The sequence below is a fragment of the Wyeomyia smithii genome, chromosome 1 (genome assembly GCF_029784165.1).
Source record: "Wyeomyia smithii strain HCP4-BCI-WySm-NY-G18 chromosome 1, ASM2978416v1, whole genome shotgun sequence".
NCBI classification, from domain to species: Eukaryota; Metazoa; Arthropoda; class Insecta; order Diptera; family Culicidae; genus Wyeomyia; species Wyeomyia smithii.
The window spans coordinates 48,643,008-48,669,195 of NC_073694.1; the positions used below are offsets into that span (position 1 = coordinate 48,643,008).

The 26,188-nt window shown below is 42.5% G+C and overlaps 1 protein-coding gene across 1 annotated transcript; it reads left to right on the forward strand.

Annotated features, from left to right (window-relative positions):
* The first annotated feature begins 4,150 nt into the window (after positions 1-4,150).
* On the forward strand, positions 4,151-26,188 carry LOC129730922 (uncharacterized). Its single transcript, XM_055690570.1, has 13 exons — positions 4,151-4,600; positions 4,663-4,712; positions 19,737-20,154; positions 20,218-20,947; positions 21,004-21,138; positions 21,199-21,482; positions 21,544-21,821; positions 21,881-22,061; positions 22,126-22,185; positions 22,247-22,387; positions 22,445-22,776; positions 22,835-23,159; positions 23,220-26,188. The coding sequence occupies exons 1-13, from the start codon at positions 4,559-4,561 to the stop codon at positions 23,364-23,366; spliced, it is 3,123 nt and encodes a 1,040-aa protein (XP_055546545.1). The 5' UTR covers positions 4,151-4,558; the 3' UTR covers positions 23,367-26,188.

The following is a 26,188-nucleotide window of genomic DNA, read 5'->3' on the forward strand; positions in this document are numbered from 1 at the left end:
ACACACATACACACACACACATACAGAAAATGCTCAGCTCGTCGAGCTGAGTCGAGTGATATATGCCATTCGGCCCTTTGGAGCACTTTGATACTTTCGGTTTTGCAAGTGATTGCTATACCTTTCTAGGAGAAAGGCAAAAATGACCGATTTCCAAACACTATTGTTTGACCAAATTTTATCTGTAAGACCTTTTAAGAGCGTGGTTCTAACCTTCTGATGCAAAAAAAATAAATGAAAAAAGTTCTCAATCGTAAATGGACGACGTAGTTTTGTTGTGACCAGTGAGCAGTAAACTAGTAAAAATTTATACTAATTTCTAAAATTAAGTATTTGAAGTACAAAGGTACCTCCTTCTTGCATCCGTCATCATTTCAACAATTTTCCGAACCATTCTTGTGTGATTCTTTATATATGACGCAAATAATTAGATAGTTGATAAATGGATAGCTATCTTGCTGGCTGGCCCTCTAGTGCCCAGTGCCGCCTTTAGACACGCTTCAGCTAAACCTGTAAAAAGCTTCCATAAATCCTTGAAAAAGGTCAACAAAGATCCATAGTGATTTTACTGAAGTCCGTCTGAAAAATGACTTGGGCACTAGAGGGTTAAAAAACGATGGATGAAATTTAACATTTACATTATGAACCTTCTGCATATAAAGAATTTTTGAAATTGATTAACATTCGATAACCTCTGCTTGGGAATTCCCAGTCGCACTGAGAATTTCCTGCCGAGAGAATGTTTTCGGTCCCGTTAAGATTTGCTGCTTTATTTCTAGTTTTAATATATTGCGGATGGTGCAATCATGTAGACGCAAGTAAGTTTTTTTTATAAACATGTCCGTTGTTTGAGTATTTTAGTAATGATTGTAGTAACAATTGAAAATGTATTTTTCAGGACCAAATAACGATTTTGAAGCCAGGACAGAATTACCTCAAAGCAATTCCAGCGTAAATCCATCTGAAACGACAACAATTAAAGTGTATGCTCATAAGAAAAGCAATAAATTTGTCTTGGTTGTTGGTTATCATGACACTCAAAATGAGCCCTATTCGAAGAACGTTAAGTAGAGGCTGCGTAATCACTAAATTGTGTTTTCATGAGAGATGGTGAAAGAGAATAAATCACTATGAATCAATTCGCTTACCGGTGGAAAATTATCAAATTCATCTGAAAACGAAAACTCCCTCACCGATTATGCAATCAATATTATACTAGAGTTTTTGCCATGATATTCAACATTGAATCTACGATATTATATCATGCACATTATAAAAAGTGCTATCAAATTTGACTCATAATAATGATAATGTTTGTGTAATGCTCTAAAAATGTTTTGTAAATCATACATCTTTTTAGGCATCGGAAAGTGTCAAGCTTGTTTCTCGTTTGATTCTCGTATGTATTTTTTGGTTGAAGCTATAAGGCACTGGCTCCCAATCTTTTTGGCTCCGCGGCCACTTTTGCTAAACACAAAGAGCTCCGCGGCCCCCTTGGCGAAACACAGAGAGCTTCGCGGCCCCCAAACGAATTCCTGATACAAATTTTGCAATACTCATATCGTCCCACAAGTCTAATTTGTTCCACGTCTTGGTCCTAATACGCAGAAAAGTTGAAAATCCGCTTTTACAGATATATTTAGAAATTAATTTCAATTACCTGTCAAATTGAACAAGAGCTTCGCGGCCCCCCTAGATAAGCCTCGTGGCCCCCTTGACAGCCGTGGACCACCGGTTGGGAACCACTGGTATAAGGTAATTAAAGGATACTTCAAAGATATTAAAGGAAAGATTTTCTGAAAGATTGTGGGCCCATGTGACAACTCTGCCACCAAGAAAAGAGCTAACGCTGCTCAGATATAGCATCGATTCCCTTTGAACGGCTCTGCATAAAGACCCCTTAGGAGAGTGATATCCAAGTTTGGCGCTTTGCGTCTAGGACGGAGTTCGTGATGAGATGCACTTTGGCAGGTTTTGCCACTAGGGTTTCGGGCCATCCAAAGTAAACTTATCATTCTCTGTTCTGGCTTTACACCATAACTTCTACGTCACGTTGTGATTCTGGGATACTTTGGCCGCTTTGAGGCTTCACATTCCGATGCTCGACTGATCTGAAATTTTCCTCTGACACTTTACTTGCGAGAAGACGAAACCGCTAAACAAAATTCGAAAGGCTCCAGAGGGGTTTTAACCCTAGAATCCCTTAGCTACGCCTTTGCAAGTTAGTTATTTGGTATTGGTGAAAGATTCGGAAACAATATAGAACCTCCTTTGAGCTAGTTTACTGTAGCAATACTCAGAGGGAGAGATATGCGGAGAGAATATTGTGATCCAAACAAACATGCCAAAATCCGAGTCAAACGAACAAAAAAGGTAACACATTGAGATACATATTTTCACACGTTTTCCATGTTCTATTGCTAAACAATGAATTGAGAATGCTCCACATTTGCTCTATCACAGTGGTTTTCAACTGGTGGTGGTTCACAAACCTTTTGTTTGCTCAACAAAATAATGATCTATTATGGTGAAAGTATACAAAATTTAACAAACATCAAATTTAACACCTTCACGGTTTTTGTGGTGTGTTTTATTGTTCCCCAGGATTTCCACCGTCACCATCAGTTATACGAGAAACGCAATATTTGTTCAAACTGGAAGTTTTGCTTGTATCACGACTCTGTATGTTTTGGATCTCCTTTCGCATTAGGCATAATTAAGTAGGTCGTTTTATTTCGATTGAATATGGTCTAATTCCAAACTTATCTTCGATTATTCTGTCATTATTGTACTCACTGAGAGCCTTACCTTAACCTTTTTACGAAACAAAAAAAAAATGAAAAACGCAATTCTAGATTGGAATTCAACGTTCATAGTATGTACCTGAACACACCACCTATTTTTGAAATTGTCTTGCACTCGATAACCTTTGCATACTGGGCAAATTTTGAGCTTGCACATTTGGGGTTTCCAGTCGTACTGTGAATTCCCAGCTGTGATGATGTTTTCGTTACCAATGAGATTTGTTGCTTTTATTCTAGTTCTAATATGTATCGGATGGTACAATCATGTAGAAGCAAGTAAGTAACTCGAACTAATGTCCGTTATTTATTTTAGTTTTAGCTCAGAAACGACTCAATGGTAACTATCGACACAAGTTTTTTCCAGGACCTGATTACGATCCAGAAATAAGAGCGCTATTAGGTAGAGATCCCCGCGTAAATCCATTTGAAGCGACAACGCCAAGAACTCAAACTGAAAGCTATTATAATAAATTTGTGTCGGTCGTTGGTTATCACGAGCCCCATTCTGAAAGCGTTGAGTGACGGCAGTAGCATTCAACATTTTCGGTAGAATACCTGACTAAAAACAAATATTCTGCATGACTACATTGAATGCATTGAATTACGTGAAGAATAAACCAAATTTAAATATAAAATTGCAAATATTATAATAATTATAATTTATTATGAGAACGCTCTGAAAATAAAACACTGTGCTCTGCTAAGAATTGGTGGCGGAAATATGTGGTCGAGTTTCGTATATTAATTTATATGATACTCTCATTCCCTGGAAATCTTGTTAATTTCTTCAAAGTAAGTTGCCAAAATCCTATCTGACAGCATTCGTGAAAGCTTTCGTTAAATGATGAATGCTTTACACCACAAGTTAATGTTGCTTTTTGCTGCCATTTGGTTTTCGAGCTTGAAATGTTTCACTATGCCATTGAAATATTTCCCCATGATTTAACGCTGTCTTCTGCCAGGTGTTTTGTTTTTGAATGAGGAGAGATTTTCTCCATCCTCGCATAGATCGACAGTTCACTGGTGGTACCGGTTCAATCATTAAACATATGTTTTGTAAAATGCAATCATCGATTTCATCCTAGTAAAAAAAACTTAAACTAAAGCGGACCTACCCCTGAAACAATTCTAACATCAAAATACAACCATGGCGCTTGACTGTATTAGAGCACGCACGTGCTCCACAGCCCCCACACACACAGGGACGACGGGTTGAGGAAAATCATCGTCGCCCCTGTTTTTCCACCCGATTCTGGCAGATTTTCGTTTGCCACACATACAACCAGCGCGGCCGGGCGATGCAAAACACAGACAACCAATTGTTTCGTGTTCTACGATACGACATGACACTTGCAGGATTCGCTTCAGGTGGTCCATTTTTTTCACGTCATTGATGTGGCAGTAGAGCAAGCAGTACTAGTAGGTAAATGCAAAAGGTGAAAATTTTACACTTCAGCAGCTGCCAGTTAAAAGAGTTGCAAGAAAATGGCAGTCTCGGAGGAATGAATTGGAAATTCGTTTGATAACTCGGTGCTCGGGTGCTCCAGAAAACAGTGAAGTGTATTGGTGGTAAAAATGTGCAGTTCAATTTATCACCCAGAAGAGAGAATGAAAATTTCCAGACATTTTGGAAGAGGGAATGAATTGGCTATTTAGGCAGTTTCCGAGTGACGGGGATTGATAAGGGTGCAGTCCTTATCAGCTAGCAGTAGCGATAGCAGAAGTGTAAACTGCTTTTTAACACCACATTCAGGATGTCTCTAGATGGGTCCAGCTCGTTTGTGGGAACCTGGGAGGTAATCAGAGTTTTAGTACAAACATAATCAAAGACTATATTTTCGCATTTAATTACTTCCAGATTATTGAGTCTCACCTGGATGGAACCACCGATAAGCTTGGTCTGGAAGGGTAATTTGAAACTTATATTAGTATGGGAATATTTTACCACAGTGTTATCACTTTGCATGATATAATTCTGTGGTGGGAGGAGTGGCATTATGGGAAAAAATATTTTCCAGTTCATAACGGGAGTTCCTCAAATTGGTCTTTAGGAATTCTTTTGTGTGTATGAGAACGAGTACTTAAAAACATGTGGGCAAAATTATAAAAAAATAATTTTTGTCTTCAAAAATATAAGCATTAAACCAAAAACGAAGAGAACAATAATTAATTTTAATTCCTGATTATACAATTATTCATATTATTTGGTCACAAACTGACTCTAGTAAAACAAACAAAAACCTTTTTCTCGTTTTAACATTTGTAGCATATTATTTTGAATATAAGTGAATCGATTAGATCGAAAACAAATACCATTTCATAACAAGGAAAACTTATTCTGACACTCAGCGCTACCGAATAGCAATAATTCATCTGCCGGAAGAGAGAATCTGAAAAACTTGGGCCTTCTTGTCACGATAATGTAAACTTCAAGTAGAAAAATACCTAAATGCGAAACCTAATAAATCATATTTTTACTTATGTTAGAAGATACCAAACTTCCAGTTTGATTGAAATATTTATACCAGAAATTAACAGTTAAAACATGTTCCTAAAAATTTGTATTTGTGATAGAATCGTGTTGTTTTGAAAACTAGTACGAGGTCGTCGTTCAGACCAATTTACCTTTCCTCTTATAAATTTTCTTATCAACGTCCTTTCTAAATTGCTATGAAATTTTGAGAAAAAAAATCTCTGCTAGCGTTTTCTAAACACTTAAGATGCATTTGTTAACACATCTCTCAACTTTACAAAACTACTATTACTATTACTATTATTATTATCGTATTTATTATTGTTTCAATTACAGCTTTTTGCCTTTCTCCTAGAAAGGTATAGCAATCACTGAAAAAACCAAAGGTATAAAAGTGGTCCCAATGGCCGAATGTCATATACCACTCGACCCATTTCGACGAACTGAGCATTTTCTGTATGTATGTATTTATGTGTGTATGTGTGTATGTGTGTGTGTGTATGTGCAACTTTTTTTTCTCACTCACTTTTCTCAGAGATGGCTGGACCGATTTTCATAAAATTAATTGCAAATAAATGGTCCAGTTGCGCCATAGGTTGCTATTGAATTTCATTGTAATCGGATTTTGAGTTTAGAGGTTATGTATCAAAATGTAAAAATCATGAAACCTCAATATCTCAGAAACCACATAACCGATTTCAATAAAACTGGTTTCAAATGATCGGGCTGTCTCCAGAACCCTTAACTTTCAAATTTCGTTATGATTGAACATATGGTTTAAAAGTTATGTGAAGAAAAGTTATCCTGAGGTTGTTTAAACTCACTCATTTTTCTCAGAGATGGCTGAACCGATTTTCACAAAATTAGTGTCAAATGAAAGGTCTAGTTGGCCCATAGGTTGCTATTGAATTTCATTGTAATCGTATTGTAACTTTGTCCGTTGTTCATGAAAATGTGAGATCACATAATGAAAGAAAACATATTGACTTTCTCCTAACGATCACTTGCTAATTAAAAGGCAGAAAAGTCCAAATGGCCGAATGTCATATACTACTCGACTCAGTTCGACGAATCGAGTAATTTCTGCATATATGCATGTATAGGTGTATATGTTTGTGTATGGGTGTGTACGTGTGTATGTGCACCTTTTTGCCTCTCTCCTATAAAGGTATAGCAATCACTGAAAAAACTAAAGGTATAAAAGTGCTCCAAAGGGCCGAATGTCGTATATCACTCGACTCAGTTCGACGAGCTGAGCATTTTCTGTCTGTGTGTGTGTAACGCTCTCCCAATCTCACTCGATTTTCTCAGAGATGGCTATCGTTTTTAATTGCAAATGAAAGGTCTATTTGCCCCATAAGACCCCATTGAATTTTATTGTAATCGGATTTCTAGTTTGGAGGTTATGTATCAAAATGTAAAAATCACGAAACATCAATATCTCAAAAACTACGCAACCGATTTGAACAAAATTGATTTCAAATGAACGGGCTACCTAAAAAACCCTTAACTTTTGAATTTCATTAAAATTGAACATGTGGTTCAAAAGTTATGTAAAGAAACGTATTCTCGAGATTATTTAATCTCACTCATGTTTCTCAGAGATGGCTGGACCGATTTTCATAAAATCGGTGTCAAATGGAAGGTCTAGTTGTTCCATAAGACCCTATTGATTTTTTTGCAATCGGACGGAGGTAAAGTAATAGCCTGTTATGTTTCAAAATGAGAAATCCAGCTATGAAAAGTAAAATATTTACAAGACTACTTAAACACACTCACTTTTCTCAGAGATGGCTGAACCGATTTTCACTAAATTAGTGTCAGATGAGAGGTCCAGCTGCCTCATAACACCCTATTGAATTTAACTGTAATCGGACTGTAACTTCGTCTGTAATGTATCGAAATGTAAAAATCACGAAACTTCATTATCTCAGAAACTACACAACCGATTTGAACAATATTGATATCAGATGAACGGGCTAGGTAAGGGTTAACCGATGAATTATGATTGAACAGGTGGTTTCATAATTCGACTGCTCTATACGTTCCCATTTTATTCGATTATAATCGAACTTAAGCAACCGTTATATATTAAATTGTTAAAACAGCGAGTCTATTATCTCAAAGATTACACGACTTATTCAACATAACTAGCGTCATACGAATGAGTTCTCTCTTAAACTTATGAACAACTAACTTCATAACAGCTTGATATGTGGTTCAAAAGTTATGGAGCGAAAAGAAACTCAAAGACTATTTAAAACTATACCTGCTTTGATCAATATACGTGGACTCAACATAATTTAAATGCGGTTTCGTACTATTTGAACGTTCCAGGTATCGCTCGTGATGAAATTGTTCGAAATTAAAAGTCATTTCTTTTATTTCGCTATTTCTTAAGCACTAACATCACGTCAAATTTCATATTTTATACTACAATAACAACATCAATATTTTAGAACCCAAAGAGTGAATATACTTTTATTGGATTGAAGCGTCCATGTAAATCTATTTTTACGAATAATAAGTTTGAATGAGAAAGGCTGGGTCTGACCGCTAGGTGGATTAATTTAGGTTTTAACTATGTTTATTACTGTTCTTGTAACTTAAAATAAATGAATAGGTTACATATCAAAAATATATTTTCAATATAATCTCTTTAGGTTTTGTTATTTTTGTGATAGAACTAAAATATTTTTTATAAGTCGATAAAGAGATTTTGGTGATTAGTTATGATTTGTATAACTCTTTAAGTTACTTTTAAAACAAAATTGATTGATCGAAAATAATATTTAGGTTGAAAATCGTGGAATAGTTAGCTAATTATCATCCCTCACATTGTTTTAACGTTTGAATTTAAAAATGGACATTTTTTGTATTTGTCACCACAAAACTAACACAAATAATTGAGATGGATAAATTTCCCATGGAAGGTAATTATAGAAGCTTATTTGCAAAAAAGTCCATGCCCTTGCGGGCGACCTTTCGACAGTTAACCGGAACATTCGTCATGGTGGACGAATACATGCGTGTAGGCATGTTTTATTTATTTATTCCTCCTCTGTTCCGTACACCAACAGTTTTGGGTGTATAGCTTCAGATAGCCCCGAAATTCTTAATGGCACGCAACTGGGGGACGTTGAGCGGGTTAGGTACCACGTCGATTTTCAGCCGCTACATGTCCTCCAGCGATCGCTTTGAGCACTGGGCCGACACCAGATCCAGCCAGAACACCACGTCTCCGCTGTTGTGATGTTTCTTCATGAACGACGCAACTTTCGGCAGGTACTTCGTACTATAAATTTTTCCGTTCACGATCAGTTAGGAGTGAAAAAATAGCGGCTTTGACAGTCAGCCACAGCACCTTCTTGGGGAACTTGGTTTGTGAAATGAACCTTACCTCGGAGCTCACTTCCTTCGTGGGGGAAGAAAAATACGAAGTGCCCTGCCAGTCGTTGCCATCTAGGGTAAAACAGGTCTCGTCGTCCATCATCACCGCCACGTCGTGATTTGCCGGGTTTGACCATCTTATTCAGGCGCTGCCGCTGCGTTATTGCCTGAAGCTCCAAGACTAGTGAACGGGACTACCGCTTCCTGACATGTATGTCCATGTTCGCCAGGTACTTTTTCACTGTTTAGCCGGTTGCACTGACCTCCCGTCGAAGCGGATGCTGCGATGTAGCCACTTTTCTCTCGGTTTTCCTCTTGGCATTCTTTGAAGCTTCTTGTCGTTCAGTGCCGTCGGCCGCCTGAAACCAGGCTTTCTTTCGATACTCTGATTGTTATCCAAAAGTGACAAGATGATGTAGATCCGGCGTCCACAAAGTGCCGCACGTTGTCCGTTTTTGACGCGGCGGGTGAAATGCATAATGCAAAATCAGTCTGCTATGGCTACCAATCTGTATCAACAGTGCGAGGGTGGATCACGTCGCGTCCATGAAACGAGCGGAAACAGCGGAAAGCTCTTTAAAGAAAACCAAAGTGCTTCGAAGCGGCTACCACAGAACTAACCGCGAAGCGAACGAGAAAGTCTCCGGAGGAGCAGGAATTCACGAGCGTCAAGAAACGGTTGATCGAGCCTGGTTCGTCAACCGAGCTAACAACACCGACGGAAGAAAAGTCTAACAGGGATGATACGGACGACGGAAATAGGACTGCTGTTGCAGGCAAATTTTCGCGAGATTCGCGAAAATCGCTCAAAAAACCGCAAAAAGGCAAGTAAGCGGATCAAGGGTGATGTTGTCTTATTCAGGACATACGGGTCTAAATGCTCCAAGGTCGTGAGGGCCATGAGAGGCGATGCTCAGCTAAAAGACCATTCGTCGATCTTGTACCGGCGAGTAGGAGAGCTACTTATAAAGGGGTAGCTTAAATGATTAGATCACCAAAGGGTGCGACATTGCATAGGTCTTCGATATCTATCATCTGCCAGACGTTCGCTTCCGGTGCTTCAAGAGGGGGATGAATCCTGGTCGTATAATTTTTTGTAAGATTTGGACCACTGCGACCATTATTTTGATCTTTTGTGGTATACCTCTTCTTTAGTCTAGGTACTCGTGGCAGACATATCACTATTGATGGAAGTGATCGTCGTTGTCCTATCGCACCCTTTCTCCCAATTAGGCACTGTATTTCGTATGAAATGTATTACCTCATTAGGATTCGCAGACCAGACCTCAAAAGGCTCCAAAGTTCCTTTTCCAAAGGCTCTTATTCTGCGCTGTATTAGTGCACTGCAGTGGCAGAGCAAATGTTCTGCGGTTTCACATTCGAACCCGCAGACACGACAAATTTCGTCATCTGACTGACCAATTTGTTTCAGGTGATGCTTACTTGGACAGTGTCCTGTAAACAGTCCGGTGATCGTCCTTAGTCCCTTTTTATTTAAACTAAGCAATTACTGGCTTTTCTTGACGCTTGGTTTCATAAAGCGTTTAGACTGGCTTAGCCCTACTGAGCATCTCCAGTTCTCTTGTATTGTCCTATGTTTCCAGGTTTTCAATTCTGCTTTCAAGGCGCTTGATGACACCCCACAGAACGGTTCTGGGTCAATGAAATCGGTACATGACCCCTGTCTAGCTATCGTATCGGGTTTTTCATTGCCTTCCCCTCCGCAGTGACCAGGAACCCTGTATAAACATACTTGGTTCCTTTCTGCCAGTTGTTTCAGTGAAAGGATGCACTCCCATACTAGCTTAGAGGTACATGTGAAGGCTTTTAGTGCTTTAAGTGCTGCTTGGCTATCAGAAAAAATGCATATGTTAGCATGCCTATACTTGTGATATAGACATTCATTTTTGAGCCATCTGTGTAAAAGACGACAGAGCCTTGTCGGATGTTTGGGCCACCTTGTTCCCAAACTTCCCGGTCGGTCTCTATGATTTTGAAAGGTATTTCGAAGTTTGCTTCTGTATTCATCCAATCTTCGATACCTGGTATATGTTTGCTCAGCTGAAAATGTTTGAGGATTGCCAGCTGGCCTGTCTGATCTCCATCAGGTACTTTTTTAAGGCGTGTTAGTCTCAATGCACTTTTTTCCGCCTCTAGTTGTACTACCTGGTGGAGTGGTAATAGATGCAGAATTGCATCTAAGGCTTTCGACGGAGCACTTTTCATTACTCCTGTAATTGCATTACAAATTAGCCTTTGCAACTTGCCAAGCTTGTTCTGCGTTGACCTTTCTTTTGTTTTAGGCCACCACACTAGCGAGGCATACGTTATTCTTGGTCTTATTATTGCCTGGTACAACCAATAGATCATACTTGGCCTTAGACCCCATGTTCTGCCAATAGCTTTGCTACATGCTCAGAGGGCACTCGTAGCTTTACCGATGACATATTCAATATGTGCATTCCAGCTGAGTTTCTGATCTAAAACTACTCCAAGATGTTTAGTCTCAGTGGAAAGCTGCAGTGTAGTCTCGCCCAGCTTCAGGCTCTCCAAGTTGTACCTTCTTTTCCGGGTGAAGGGAATAATGGTTGTTTTAGAGGGGTTAATGGACAGCCCCTCTTGTCTGCACCATTCTAAAGTATAGTTTAGAGCTAACTGCATTCTCTCCGATGCTGTACTGTCGAATTTTCCCCTCACAAGAATCACAACATCATCGGCGAATCCGACAACTTCGAAACCTAGCTCAGTTAGGTTTCTAAGTAGCTGGTCTACAACCAATGACCACAGCAAAGGCGATAGAACTCCACCTTGCGGGCATCCCTTAGTTGTGTTCCTTGTAAGTGTAGTATTACCCAATACTGCAGTTATCTCACGACTATTCAGCATGGTTTCAATCCATTTTGAGGTATATGTATCAAACCCATGGTGTCCCATTGCGTTCAACATTGAGTGATGGGATACATTATCAAAAGCTCCCTCTATGTCTAAGAACGCAGCGAGTGCGATTTCTTTTGTATCTATAGATTTCGCTATTTTTGTCGTTAGCATATGTATTGCATCCACTGTTGACATGTTGCTTCGATGTGCAAACTGATACCTTCTCAGCGGAGACGTTTTTAGGTACGTTGATTTAATGTGATAGTCAATTAGTTTTTCCATAATTTTTAACATAATGGAGGTTAGACTAATTGGTCTGAAGGCTTTTGGAAGTGTTTTGTCGCGCTTCCCAGCCTTTGGTATGAAGATCACTCTCGTTTTTCTCCAGTTGGTGGGTATGTAATTAAGTGTCAGGCTTGCCCTAAATATCTCGGTTATGAATGGAATTATTACCCTTCCACACCGTTGAAGCATTATTGGTAATAATCCATCCAATCCCGGGGACTTATAGGGCTCGAATGAGTTGATTACCCATTCCACTTTCGATTCTGTGAAGATATCGCAGGCTATGTAATGCGCATTTGTCCTAGCGATAGTCGAACCAGCACATGGCGCATTTGAGTCCTGCGTTTCTTCTTCTAGAATGGATCGTGATCCTGGGAAATGTTTCTCCATCATAACATTGAGTGTTTCAAGAGAATCGGTAGTAAAAGTACCGTCGTCCTTCTTTATTCTGCCCAAGCCATTCGTGTGATCTTTGGAAAGGGCTTTGTGTACTCTTGCAGCTGCAGGGGTGCTTTCAATTTGTTCACACATTCATATCCATCCCCTCCTGCGTGATTTCCTAATTTCTTTATTGTATTGCGTAAGGGACTCTCTATAAGCATCCCAATTTGAGGTTAACTTGGCTCTGTTGAACAACCTTCTAGTTAACTTCCTCAGTTTTTCTAGATTTTTGTTCCACCAAGGCGCGTCTTTGTTGGATACTAGCGTCTTGGTTGGACAGCTTTGGTTATAAAGGGCTATGATTTTATTCGTAAATTTTTGTGATGAATCCTACAGTTCTTTTATTGTCTGGATTTGCCCTTCAAAGGTAGATTCATAACGAACAATTTTTGAATGAAAAAGCTCCCAGTTGGTTTTTCTAGGGTTTCTATAAACTTTCGTTACTAAGTCCCCTGCGTTATAGTCAAACAAAATTTGCTTGTGATCCGATAGAGAAATCTCATCAGATACATGCTAGTTGACGGTTTTTTCCGATAGTTTAGGTTAGGTCGAGCACTTCTTGTCGAATTGCATTTACAAAAGTTGGATTATTACCTCGATTGCATATATCAATATTTGATGAGTTTTCGACTGTTGGGATGTTGTGGACTTATGTTATACGTTCAGCTGAGCAGTCACAAAAAATAATAAAAAATAAGTAGTTCTAAATTTATATCAATATTATTTGTTAGTATATATTCAAAAAGGCACTCACCTCTTTTGTTTATATCTGTGCTTCCCCATATGGTCGTATAATGGGTCCAGGTTTAATTTATGACGATGTTGCGGTGGTTCAGGCCACGAAACGCGAGACTCTAGCCGCCTCCCAAGTATTTGCTTCGTACCGAAAAATGGGACGCTAAGCACATCACCAGAGGCACCAAGTGCCCGGCTTGCAAACCGGTTACTAAACGGCAGGCGTGACGGTGACGCAATTTAACCTGAAATACTGCTCCGCGGCAAAGCAGCGGCTATACCAAGCAGCCTTTGAGTCGTTGTCGGACATTGCCACTGTATAGAACTCCTACCATATCTCTCCTGAAAACGGAAACTAAGGTAGCCAGTCCGGGACCAACAGTAAGAGCTCGCCTAGGGTTGGTGAGGGACGGACACTGAGCAGTCGTCATAGTAGCCCATAAGGCGCTATGGGCGACCTACCCTAGCCGTGACCTCACTGCTTCCGTATAGGCGACTACTCCACTATGAACAAGGATAGCGGCTGGAAGAAGGAGCCTTTTAAACACGATGAATGTTACAAACTAAATGCAAGTGACGGGTGTGAAGGGACTTCCAATTCCCTTCACGTGAGATGCCATTCAGTGATCTCCGGAGAAAAAGGCGGAGACGGATGCGGTTAAACCCGGAGGTTGAAAGGCTAACACGCCAATTTCCGTAGCCGACGGCCCCTTGCTTGTCTAGGCCATCGAAAAGAGTATGGATGGCACACCGACCAACTCAAGACTCAAGGCTGGAGCGTCGGCCGGAGCGGTGACTACGGGAAATCCATGGGTTAACGTGGTGGGGAAAGGATGCCAGGAAGGTAGGAAGTGCCAAGACGGACCGGCGACAAAACGATTGCCAAGGGTCAAGAAGGCGCGGAGCAGGGAGGAAGCTCTCATACTCAAGACAGACGGGTTTAAGTATTCTGATGTCTTGAGGAAAATGAGGAGCGAAATCCAGCTCAATGATTTAGAGGTGTATGTGCGGACCATCCGTCGATCTCGTGTCGATGAGATGATTCTTGAGATCCAAAAGGATGCGAAGAATAATGGCGCTACCAACAAGACGGTAGCCGAGGACTCCCTCGAAGGCAACGCTCCAGCTTAAAAACCTGTAAGAAATTACCGAGGGGTGCGATGTTGTGCAAGCCTTCAAAGTGAAGTGCAGAGTAGAGGAGACCACTGAGTCAATCTGCATCCGGGAGGATCCAGGGGGAACACAGGTGGCCAACTTCTGACTAGCGTTGGCGGATGAAAAATCAGAACTAAAGGAATGCAAGCTCAAGGTCTGCTGGTCAGTATGCTCTCTGGGTACACTGCAGCAACCAGACGTTTGATTCAGGTGCTCTGAGGGAGGACATATGTCCTGGACCTGCGAAGGCCTTTTAGGAGCTAGTTTTGCAAGTGGTGCAGGCCATAAAGCAAAGGATTGCGTGTAGTTTCCCAAGTGCATTATATGTTCCGGAAAACGGGACGTCAAACACTTCACGGAAAGTCGCAAGTGCTCAGTCGGCAAGCCGGCTGCAAAACCACGGGCCTAATGGTGACGCAACTGAAGTCATTGTCGGACATGGCTATCGTATTGGACATCCACCTCATCCCTCCCGGAAACGGTAACTTGGTTGTGGATGAGTGCAGTATGGCGGCCATATGAACGACGAGCAGGTTTTCGGCGGTAAGTGACGGGAAGAGCCAACACTCCAACCGTCCACGGGTGGAAGACATCGCATTCCGATGCCGAGGGATTCGAAGAGGCAATAAGAAGACAGGGCGAGATGGGTAGTTGGACCCGCCCAGCTGCTAAACAAGTAGTTGCCATACTATCGCAGGCGTGGGATGCTTCTATGTCTAGGATTCTCCAACCTAGGAACAAGAAGTCTGGTGGACTGACGCGATAGCTGACGTGGCTCCGTGAAAGACCGCGCAGCCTACAGGCTTGTAATGGATCAGATCAAATACGTGTTGGCGCCTGAAGAGCATCACCAGCGATGCTGTAGCGTGTCATCGAGGGACTCTTTCCATTCCACGAGCCAAATCCTCGCTCTTTGGCAGTCGACTCTCACGTCCGACGTTACAGTCTCTTGGGCACAGGCCAGGGATGGTCAGGCAACCTGCCAAACATCCACTTCGTGAGTGATGACAGCCGTGTAGAGCTAGAAGAGATAAGGGTTACGAATGAGGAACTCATCGTGATCGCCAACTCTCTAAAGGTGAGCAAGGCCCTAGGACCGTAAGGAACCCCTAACCTGGCAATCAGGTTGGCGATGAAAACGGCCTCCAGGCTGGTTCGGGCAGTCTTGCAGAGGTGCCTGAATGACTGCCTTTTTCCGGAGAGGTGGAAGCGGCAGACATCGGTCTTACTGCCGAAGGCTGGGAAACCGCCAGGGAACCAATCGACGTATAGGCTTATCTGCCTGCTGGACACTGCGGGCACGGTGCTTGAGAGGATTATCTTCAACAGATTGGTGAAGTAAACGGCAAATAACCAGCTCGATTTCTGGAAGGGTGAATGCTCTATCCTGGGCCCAGTGTTGCGGAATGTCATGTATGACGGTGTGTTGAAACTAGTCTTTTTGTAGGAGCTGTGATCGAGGAGATCGAGTTGACGGCCGCGCACTTTATACGCAAGGTAGAAGACTGGATGTGCTCCGGGAAACTGGAGCTAGTGCATCATAAGACGGAGGTCACGGTTGTGAATAACCGCAAATCAGAGCAACAGGCGGTAGTCAGAGTCAGAGACTGCATAATCACCTCAAAGCGATCATTGAAGCTTTTGGGGGTTTTGGACAAGCTCACGTTTGCCCGCAGGAGGGCCTCATAAGCTATTGCAGCAGTATCTCTTAAGATGTCCAATAGCTCAGCGGTGTATGATAGTAAGCGAAAATTTCTTACCAACAGGGATTTGTCCATACTTATGGTGGGCGAGTGTGGTCCATGTGTGTCTGGAAAGTGTGACTACCCCAGTATCACTCTTCTTGTATCATTCATACACCCTGAGTTTTCTTCTCAGGTCTGTTTGCAAATTTACCTGCCACCTTTCAAAAAAACAAAAAGGTGGTCGAACTGTGGAACTAATTAGTCCAACGCCGTTCCGGCGGCGGGTAACTTCCACGCTTGGGCTACCGAGAAGGGGAGGCGTCGCACAAATTATAGGGGTCATATTTAGTTGGATGCTTTGGTGAAGCTCTACATAGACTACCTGACCAAGGTCAGCGCCGATTATGGACGTGACGTTCGGCATTCCAGGAATGATCACGAACTGGAGGGTAGACGATGGTTATACCGCAGACAGACGTCCAAGCTGAGTTCCAAACTTGTGCAATGATTTTTGTAGTAGCAATTTGTAACCAGATAGCGCTACTAGTGACGCCAGCCTCATACACCAGCGAAAAAAAATGTATTGTAGCGATAAGGTCACCAGGCGGCGCTAGTTTACAAGTGATTTATAACGCAATTCTCTTTGAAAATTTACACGGAATTTTCGATCATTTTTGTTCTTGCTTGGACGTCTGTCTGTGGTTATACTCATAGCGATCAACAGTCGGTCAGCGTGCACACGAGGCAACGGACAACGGGCCGAGACAATACTTCAACCATTCGCGGAATTAATAAGAAAAGATCACGAAAGATGTCGTGGGCGTGTGACGCCACCATACCTAGGTCTTGTCAGCCTAGAAAAGGCAGCGCATACCAATGTGTAAAGAGCGGAGCTCCGTGCAGTATTCAAATCTACTAAGGTAACGCTGAGGTGCGCTAGAAATGCCAGTAAACGAGTCTGTTTTGAAAGACTATGCGCAAGTGCCAACACGAACTGGTGGGGTGATACCTATAGGGTTATAATAACCAAGACTAGAGGTGCGTCAGCTTTGACTGAGCAGTCAGCAGCGATGTTGGTACGAACCATTGAGGGACTTTCTTCACGTCACGAGCCAAATGCCTGGCCACCGGTCGTTGAAAAACCACGAACCACGAGCTGCGCAGAGGTAGGGGAGACGGTAGCAAGGCACCGAAACCAGACGGAATCCCGAATATAATTCATAAAGCTCACAAATGTAGCGCCTGGGTTGTTCAAGGCGGTCATGCAGAAATATTTCGGTCCCCAGCCTGTTTCGGGCAGTCATGCAGAGGTGCCTGGATGACTGCCTCTTCCCGGACAGATGGAAGCGGCAGAGTTTGATCTTACTGCCGAAAGCCGGGAAACCGCCTGGGGACCCATCGGCATACAAGCCTATCTTCCAGCTGGACATTGCGGGCAAGGTGCTTGAGAGGATTATCCGCAACAGACTGGTGAGGTACATGGAGGGTGTAAACGGTCTGACAAGTAACCAGCTTCGGAAGGGTAGGTCCACGCTGGATGCTATCCTCTCCGTCACCAAGACGGCGGAGGTAGCACTCCAGTGCAAGAGAAGTAGCATAAACTATTGCGCAATCGTCACGCTTGACGTGAAGAATTACATACCACTTGCGCTCAGGAGTATCCATGTACCAGCGTCGCTGTACAAGATTCTGGAAAACTACTTCCAGAACCGAGTGCTTGTTTACAACACGGAGGGGGTCAGAAGTGCGTCCCAAATACCGCAGGAGTTTCGCAAGGTTCTATCCTGGGACTGGTGTTGTGGAATGTAAACTATGCTTGCAAGAGGGCTCCAACGGCTATTGCAGCACTACCTCGAATGATGTCGAATAGCGCAGCGGTGAATGACAGCGAGCGTAAACTTTGTGCCAGCGTGGTTTCGTCCATACTTAGGTATGGAGGCCCAGTGTGGTCCAAAGCGCTTGGTACTAACAGTTATCGTGGTAAACTGGAAAGTACCTACACGCTCATGTGCTTGAGGGTTGCGAGTGCGTTCCGTACAGTGTCATACGACGCAATCTGCGTCCTGTCCGGCATGATGCCTATCTGCATAGCCATTGGAAGGACGTAGAATGCTTCGACCAACGTGACACAAGGGGTATACGAGGTACCAGAAGATCACTATCAATGATCAGATGGCAGCAGGAATGGTCCAATTCCACAAAAGGTAGATGGACACACCGACTTAATCTGGTGGTGTCCGGGTGGGGTTGGGAGACGCCATGGAGAAGGTAACTTCTTCCTGACACAGATCCTGTCAGGTCATGGTTGCTTCAGGCACTACCTATACAGTTTCGGGCATGCGGGGTCCCCCATGTGCCCCGAGTGCGTGAATGCGGAAGAGACTACAGAGCATGTCTTTTTCGTAAAAAAATGCAGAAATACTTAAATAACTGCCTTTTCTCGGACTGGAAGCGACAGAGACGGGTTATATTGGCTTCCATAATGCGTAGTGGAAGTATGCTGGTCGCCAAGCTCCCCATCATCCAAGTGCGAATGGGCAAGGCCGAAAATCACTTACCTGCTTCAAGTGCCCTCAGCGTGGACTTGTGATGGCAAATTTTCCAAAGAAAGAAGAGAAAATCAGCATCGGAGAAAATACAAGTGGTACTGAAAGACGCGGAACGCTACGGGTTAAAGATCAAGTAGCAGAGGTGTCAGTTTCTGAAACGGTGGTTCGGGTAATAGTAGTACGAGATTGAAGAAAAGATCATGTTTACAGTGATGAAAATAACGGTGGTGAAGAACTTCCGGACCCGAAAAACGGCAAGAAGATCGTCACCGACTGGTTTGTGGTAAGATGAGGAGGTGTGGTAAGACGACTAAAAGCTAGGAGCAATCGCAAAAGTGTTGGAGACCGGTACTTCTTGGATAACGGAATCTTGTAAAAGTATCATACGGCGGTAAACTCTTGGTGATTCCCGGAGCAATGCAAAACTCTGTCATCCGCCAAATCCACCAATAGGGACACTTCGGGTTAAAATAATTGAAGAAACTCGTATAGCGGGATTATTGGATCGACAACCTGGAAGCCGAGCTGAATAGAACTGTCGAAAGTTGTGTTCCATGCATCTTAGCAACAAGAAAGGTCGTGAAAAAAGGAAGCCTACTTCACCCTATCCGCGAAGAAGTCCTGGCGTTGTCAACGTATCATGTTGACAATCTTGGACCATTGACAGCATCGAAAAACCAGTATCGCTACATCTGCACGATTGTGGATGCTTTAACGAAATTTGTACTATCCGGTGAAATCTACAACTAACGTTTATGAGGTTGAAGATTTGCTAGCCATCAACCGCACATGATTCGATAGTCATCCTAAAATCGCTAAGAAGTTCCTGGTACCCTACCGGATTACGCAACAAAACCGGAATGAGCGTTATTGAGTGGAAAAAGTTGTTGTAAACGAGGGACTGAACAGAACAGCTACGTGTGTCGAGTTCATGAAGCGATTTGTTCCGGACAATGATGGCGATTACTTCGACGAAGATGGCGGTTCAAACTAGAACGGCGAAGGTGATACGGTAGAAGATACGAGCATACGAGACAAGGGACCGGTTCTTTACCAGTTTGTAATCGATTGGTTAATCTGAATACTTTCTCTGTAGATATCGAACTCGATGAGCGACACCTATATGGAATCCGATTTACTCGAATTATAGAGCAAGTTTTTCTAATATGCCTCATAGATCAAAAAGAAGTGGTTTGTAACTTTTCTCATCGCATCAGAATTGTAACCCTTAACACATAGTGAGAGGAGTACATATTTTGTTACCAAGAGTCGTGCTTTCCTAATAAAGTTTTCCAGATAATTAACACCTAAAACTGTTAAACAACTATTTCTTACCTTACAGAGTGAAATTCCGGTTAGATGAGATGGGTGACATTGTTTGGTACAATGATTTGGTTAACACGAACCAGAGTAGCAGTACCGACGAGCAGAAGATGTCCGGACTGGAGTCCGGGTTCTGTCCAATCAACGATTCGGCTGTGGTGCTGTTCAGCTGTGAAACGTTCGAAGTTATCGAGTTGAGCTCCAACGGGCCGGGGTTGATTTTCGGGGCATACACGGGACACAGCATCGAGTTCCGAACGGACGCGTACAATCCGACCGATCGTATGTCCCTCAAATGTGACGGCTGGTGTCAGTTGGTTTGCAAGCGGGTCATGGAGGATCAGTCGATTGGCCAGGAGATTCCGTTCACGCTGCTGTCGGTGCTGGATGATGGCAATTTCTGTGACGTTACACTCAAAAGCTGCGACGATGTTATTGTGAGTTCTTCAGCGTTGTGAAGTATCATTAATTCTATTGACGATTTGATTTTGTTTCAACAGTATAACGTCCACTCGCCGATACTGCGCTTGAACGGGTTTGATTGCAGTAGCATGGCTGCTGCCACCACCTATCAACATATAGCAAGTCGTTTCGAAACGGCTGCAATCGGGGAAAAGCCGCACCCACCACTTATGAAGGTGTCATCGGTTCCGTGTGCTCAGTTACCGAAAACCTCGACGCAACATATCAGTCAGCGCGCCAGTCCAACGACTACCAATAACTTCCTGCTTCCGCCTGCTCTGGATTTATATAACCTTTCACCGAAACTGTTGAACAACATCTCGAACTCGTTTAACTGCCTCACGGCGAACGATTCGATTTTTCTGAATGTTCCGAAAAAGACCTATGTTTCGTCTTCAGATTCTAACCTTAACTCAGACAGGAATGTCTTCTGCTTTCCCGTTCCTAACGTCACTCCGTGTTTGGATCAATTCCAACGGGGTAAATTCAAACCGCCCTCGTCTCCCTTTCGAACTAGAAGTCCTTCACTTTTCCCGTGTTCTTTGGATACTCCCCCTTCGTCACCGCTCACCCCTTTAACGGTTCTGAATAATATTCCATCAAAAATGCTGTCTACTATCCTGCACTGGCTTTACTGTGAATGTCTTCCCGAGGATCTGGACGAAGAAACCTGTTCCGGCTTGATAACAATGTGTGAGAGTACGACTCCGCTGAGCCGAATGACTGAACCGTGCAAGAACTATCTGCGAAACATACAACTTAAGAAATGTAGGTATCACAGAATAAAATAGATCACACTTCAGATATAACGTATAATTTCACAGTCGTCATTGACGTCGTTTCTGATCTGCACGAAAGCTTGAATCATATGATCCAGATGGTGAACCCGAACACGCTCTCACATAGTCCGTGTATTCTGTGTCAGGTGTTCAAGGAGGGATTCAAGGAGACTTTAACTGGTACGGCTGGTTTGAAAGCTTTATAAAGTGGTTTTTCAAATGCTGATTATTGTATTTTAGCGACCATCAAACTGTTGCAGTTTTGCAACATTTTTACGAAGGACGCCACAACGTTCACCCGGCACCAGCGACACGAAATCATCAAGTACGTGCGATCCCGGATGCCCATTTTCCTCTCCCAGATCCATCAGTTGCTGCAAAATTGCAACGTGGTACTGTGCGGTCTTAGTAGCGAGGAGAAAAACGATCTGGTATCCTATCTGGTGCCGGAAATAACCTACGTCCTCGAGGTGCTTACGTCGTCGATATCGGAGTTTAAAAATTCGCTGGAGAAGGTTTGCAAAGTAAGTGTGTGAAGTGCTAGTTTTACCAGATGTAGCAAATCGAAAATTAATGCTGTTTCAGGACCTCAAATCAACGCACACCGCTGGTGGTGAAGCTCACAACAACGGAAACGCCTCGCAGGATGTACGATCAACCCGAACGCGGACTCGAAGCTCAAGTGGATATTCCAGCAGTAATCCCTACCATGACCCAGCAGGTTCATCCTCAACTGGAGAGGCGCGAATGAACCGAAATTCTGAGAGTGATCTCAAATTTTTCCTATACATGTACGAGGTGAAGAAAATGCGAGACATCTATGGAAGGGTTTCCAGCGCATTGGAAGTGATTCTTCACAAGAGGTGTGTCTGTGTGTGTTTTCGGTTATTCGAAGCGGTTAAAAATTCTGTTACTTCTATAGGGCAACATTTAACGAAATGAACCATATTCACCAACACCAGACTGTGCGGAGAAACCTGGATCAGCTTATTCTAGAAGTGCCAATCTTTATTGCTAGACTAGAAGAACTATGTGATACCATTGATGAGAAGATTGGTTGGAAGGAGTTTAAGTTTTGCTTCAAATTTTTGACTAGCCAAGTGGTGAGTGATTCGTTTCTTTTTCGACCGAAATTCTGAATAGACGACATTTGGCTAATATTTACAGAACGGAATCATTTCAAAGCTATTGGAACATAAATCTGCCTTAAACGATGCAATGTTGTATGTAAGTAAATCAGGTTCACCGGAATACAATTTAGAACCTCTTGCTGACCATTTTATTCCAGGTATCCAATCTAGTGCAGAAGGAACAGTTCACTCGTGCCATGATAGAATTAGGATTGTTAGAGAGCTTTTGCATTGATAGCAGTGGACTTGGAGACCCCCGGCCTTGTCCAAGCCGTTATCTGGACTACAGCAATACAAAGGTTAGTAGCTTAATTTTGCAATTTTTTACTCCTGTAATAACAGTAACTTTTGTTTAGTTAAATTTAGTGCAAAGCCTCTGCGAGCCCCCGTCGGCAACACACAGCAGTCTTTCCAAGAATGCCCTGAAACTGCTACACTCGGGTCAACTGGCTGACATGGAGTTCGAGATAGTCGTGTCCCCAACGGATTGTCAAAACGAGAACATCGTATCGGCGTTCGACTTCAGCCCAGATGACGCACTGATGTCTACCAGCACGAACGGAACAGGATGCGGAACTCCGGTACGGAATCAATCCCACACATTTAAGGCCCACAGAGTGATCGTCGCCGCTCGGTGCGACTGGTTCAAAAAGGCTCTACTGTCTGGAATGCAAGAAACCATTAATAGGTAATAGCAAACCCGTTCGCTGCGTGACACTATAAAAGCAAACTGTTTGATTTTGCAGAAAAATTGTCATTCATGACACTTCGCCTGTGATATTCCGAAGATTATTACTTTATCTCTACGGCGCTCCGGTGGACAAATCGGTTGGTGTCGATCAAATTTGCGAGCTCATGCTTTTGGCTGATCGGTACTCTGTCGATAACCTGAAAGATATATGCGAGAACACGTTAATTGCATCGATTGATGGTGAATCGATAATTTATCTGCTAGGAATTTCAGATCGCTTTAATGCTTCTACTCTAAAGACAAGTTGCCTGTCCTATGTTTCGCAACATTCCGAACTCACAATGTTGGACATTTTCAAAGAACTTCCTGGATATCTACAGGTGCGACACAAACACTGGACGTAGTTTTCAATCAAAAACCTATAATTTCTCTCTCACCAGAATGAAGTTCAGGATCTGATCAAGTGGTGCGGTCGCGTGCCGGAGCCCTGGAGCGAATCCCGGTCGGATCGATCTCGACGTAGTCTGAAAAGCCCATCCCGGTCGAAGTCATCCCGCTCAAGAAAAACTTCACCCTCTTTTATGTGACAATGATGCGGATTAGCCAACAGTCATCTGTGAATACTAGTTTGAGTAGAAAACCTGTGATTAGGTTAAAACAAACGAAAAGCATAACTTTCTTAAGCGATTATTAAAAAAAAAACAATTCAATAAGATCAACCAAAAAAAAGCTGTGCATCAAAAAGTAGATAGTGAATGAAATTTCAATTGAGAAAAACAAGTCTTGGCATACGAATTGTGCATATTCAGTGAGTGTAAAAAAAGGTGGCAGAACGGATTTTAGTCTTTCGATTTCACAGCAAACAATATCCGTATTTTTTCCACATTAAGAGACAAAAAAATAATTAATCGAATGGAGACAAAACCGTAGCAGAAAGTTTGAGTGCTTGTTTCTGGATTTCAGTAGCGATTTTCTTTTTGTGTCTTAGGTATCACAGACATTGTAACACTGATTGTATGATGTTGTTTAGCAAAACTGAAATAGTTTGTTTCATAGTTTGGCTGAGTTGTGTTTAGGAAAAAAATATTAACAATGTTTCACACCTTCGTCGAGGTTAATTTTAAGCTGGATTCCGTGGATTCTGCTTCAATTATGTATGAAGTTGAGGTTGAGTACGAGATTGCCTAGCGGATCTGTTTTACTCCATTATTTTAGGTGTTGAACTAATAAAAGCAAACTGAATCATCAAAAAACGGATATTTATTTGTTATTTAACTCGAATGATATAGTGTGGTTGTTTCATAGTTTTATAAAAAATAAATTTGGAGAATTTCGCAATCTAGAATGGACGAAACGCGTTTGTTAACATACCTACATACATGTTTGATTTATAGTGGATGGTTGCATTTAAGATGGCGATTCCGTCGCTGGATTAGGCATAGCGGCTCAATCTAGAAATTACCCTATTTATCTATCTCTATCTACGAACATTCAAGAAAAATATTTGAACCGGAACAATCGATACGGACCTTTACGAACGAAAGGAATCAAAGATTGGAAACTCAGTACTTGGAATGTCAGATCTCTTGAATGAGAGTGCGCGGGTATGGAAGTCGCGGCCATTCATGGTGGTCAAAGGCGGGTGAATGTGAGTTCCAAGCGGCTGATGCGATACATGAAGTGTTTCAATACGTGGATTCTTCTATCCCATTATTAGAAAGCAAAGCTCCTTTACTCCCACGAATGAGAATGACCTTAAGGTGAATTTCGCCACAGCTGGACTGGAGGTATGGTAATCTGTAGCACATATTTTGCACGACGAGACATTAAAAAAAAAAAAAAAAACACGTGGTAACACTTTATGGTATCGGATGTGGCTTACTTTCAAATCAATCATGTTCTTCAGCGTCAAGAGGTGGCGACGGGGAAAAACCAGATCCGGGGTGAGCGAACGGTTAGACGGACTCGAATGTTCAGTTTACGAGAAGAGCCAGCGGTTGGAATATAGAAATTATCGAGGAATTATGAGGCATCCTCAATGTGCATCAAATGGTGAGATGACAACCTGGCAGTAGCGACGACCTAACTCCGATCAAGCCAAATTATCCGGTCGTGCCATGTTATCTCAATCATGGATACAGATGGTTGGTGTAGCCTGGGTAATGTTGTCAATCCAGCAACATCTGAGTGAGAGGGAATGAAGCGTTAATTGGCGTGGTAACCATTTTTCAGTGGTAGAAAAAATGCTTCGCAAACTCAAGCGTCATTCAAAACAGAAATTGTCCTCCATGTAAGAGGCGGCTAATCAACGTTCTGGTGACAGTGTAGGACTTTTCACAGTATTGCCATAGTGGTGCTTCGTCGAGACTAGGGATTGGTACAAGACTTACTAGCCAATCGTAAAAGCCTCAGTACTAGAAAGCAAATAGTTAATACGGACTGGAACAATCGGCATAGACCTAGGCGTAGAAAACGAACTAGCGATTAAAAATTCGGATCATGGAACTGCAAGTCTCTCAATTTTCTGGAAAGTACCCACATTGCTTCCGACTTATCAAGAGTCCACAAGTTCGACATTGTAGCCTTGCAGAAGCTTAGAAGATACACCAGAAAAATAATGATCCTGGGAAGTACTGATGAAGTTAAGGACTCTGAAGCGAGCATACGTTTGCTGCCCAAGACATGACGGTAATATCTTTATCGGAAATCTTTACGATTAGATTGGCTAGCAGGAGAAATTTAAACCAGTTTTTGGGTGTGCGGTGCACAGCGGCTCACGAACGAAAGCCCATTGGCACCACCGTCTTCAAAAACAAGGCTACTACCTACTTAGTAGTATCTACTTCTAGCATTGTCTCTCATATCGGTAAACCTCAACAGAACGAATCATAAATCAATCACGTTTTGATTGACGGAAGGAAATTGACGCTCACTGTACTTTAGTTTAGTGCGATCCATACTTGAAACAGCAGCTATAGTCTGGACACCTTTCACAACGTCTGGATCAGCAGAATCGAGAGAATTCAAGCGAAGTTCGTAAGGTACACCCTGCGATTTTTACCCTGGCAAAACACTTGCGATCTTCCATCTTACGAAAGCCGTTGCCGCTTGCTGGGTATGGATACGCTGCAAAAGAGGCGAAAAATCTAGGGGACCATCTTTTTGGCCAAGGTCCTCTCAGGAGACGTAAGTGTACCATGGATTCTTGCTCAGATTAATTTGAACATTATTCCTCGACCACTGAGACAGCGAAGTTTCCTGCGACTCCAACAACATCGGACTGACTATGCACAGCACGAACCAATAAGACATATGTGTTTTCTGTTTAATTCATGTTATCATTTGTTTGACTTCAATGTTAGTGTTAGAGTGTTTCATGATCGTGTAACAAATTTTACCTTCTAACCAT

Coding starts and splice junctions, on each gene's coding strand:
- LOC129730922 (XM_055690570.1), top strand. CDS start 4,559: ATGTCTCTAGATGGGTCCAGCTCGTTTGTGGGAACCTGGGAG. Junction 22,062..22,125: donor AATTTTTGACTAGCCAAGTG/GTGAGTGATTCG, acceptor TAATATTTACAG/AACGGAATCATTTCAAAGCT. Junction 23,160..23,219: donor AACTTCCTGGATATCTACAG/GTGCGACACAAA, acceptor CTCTCTCACCAG/AATGAAGTTCAGGATCTGAT.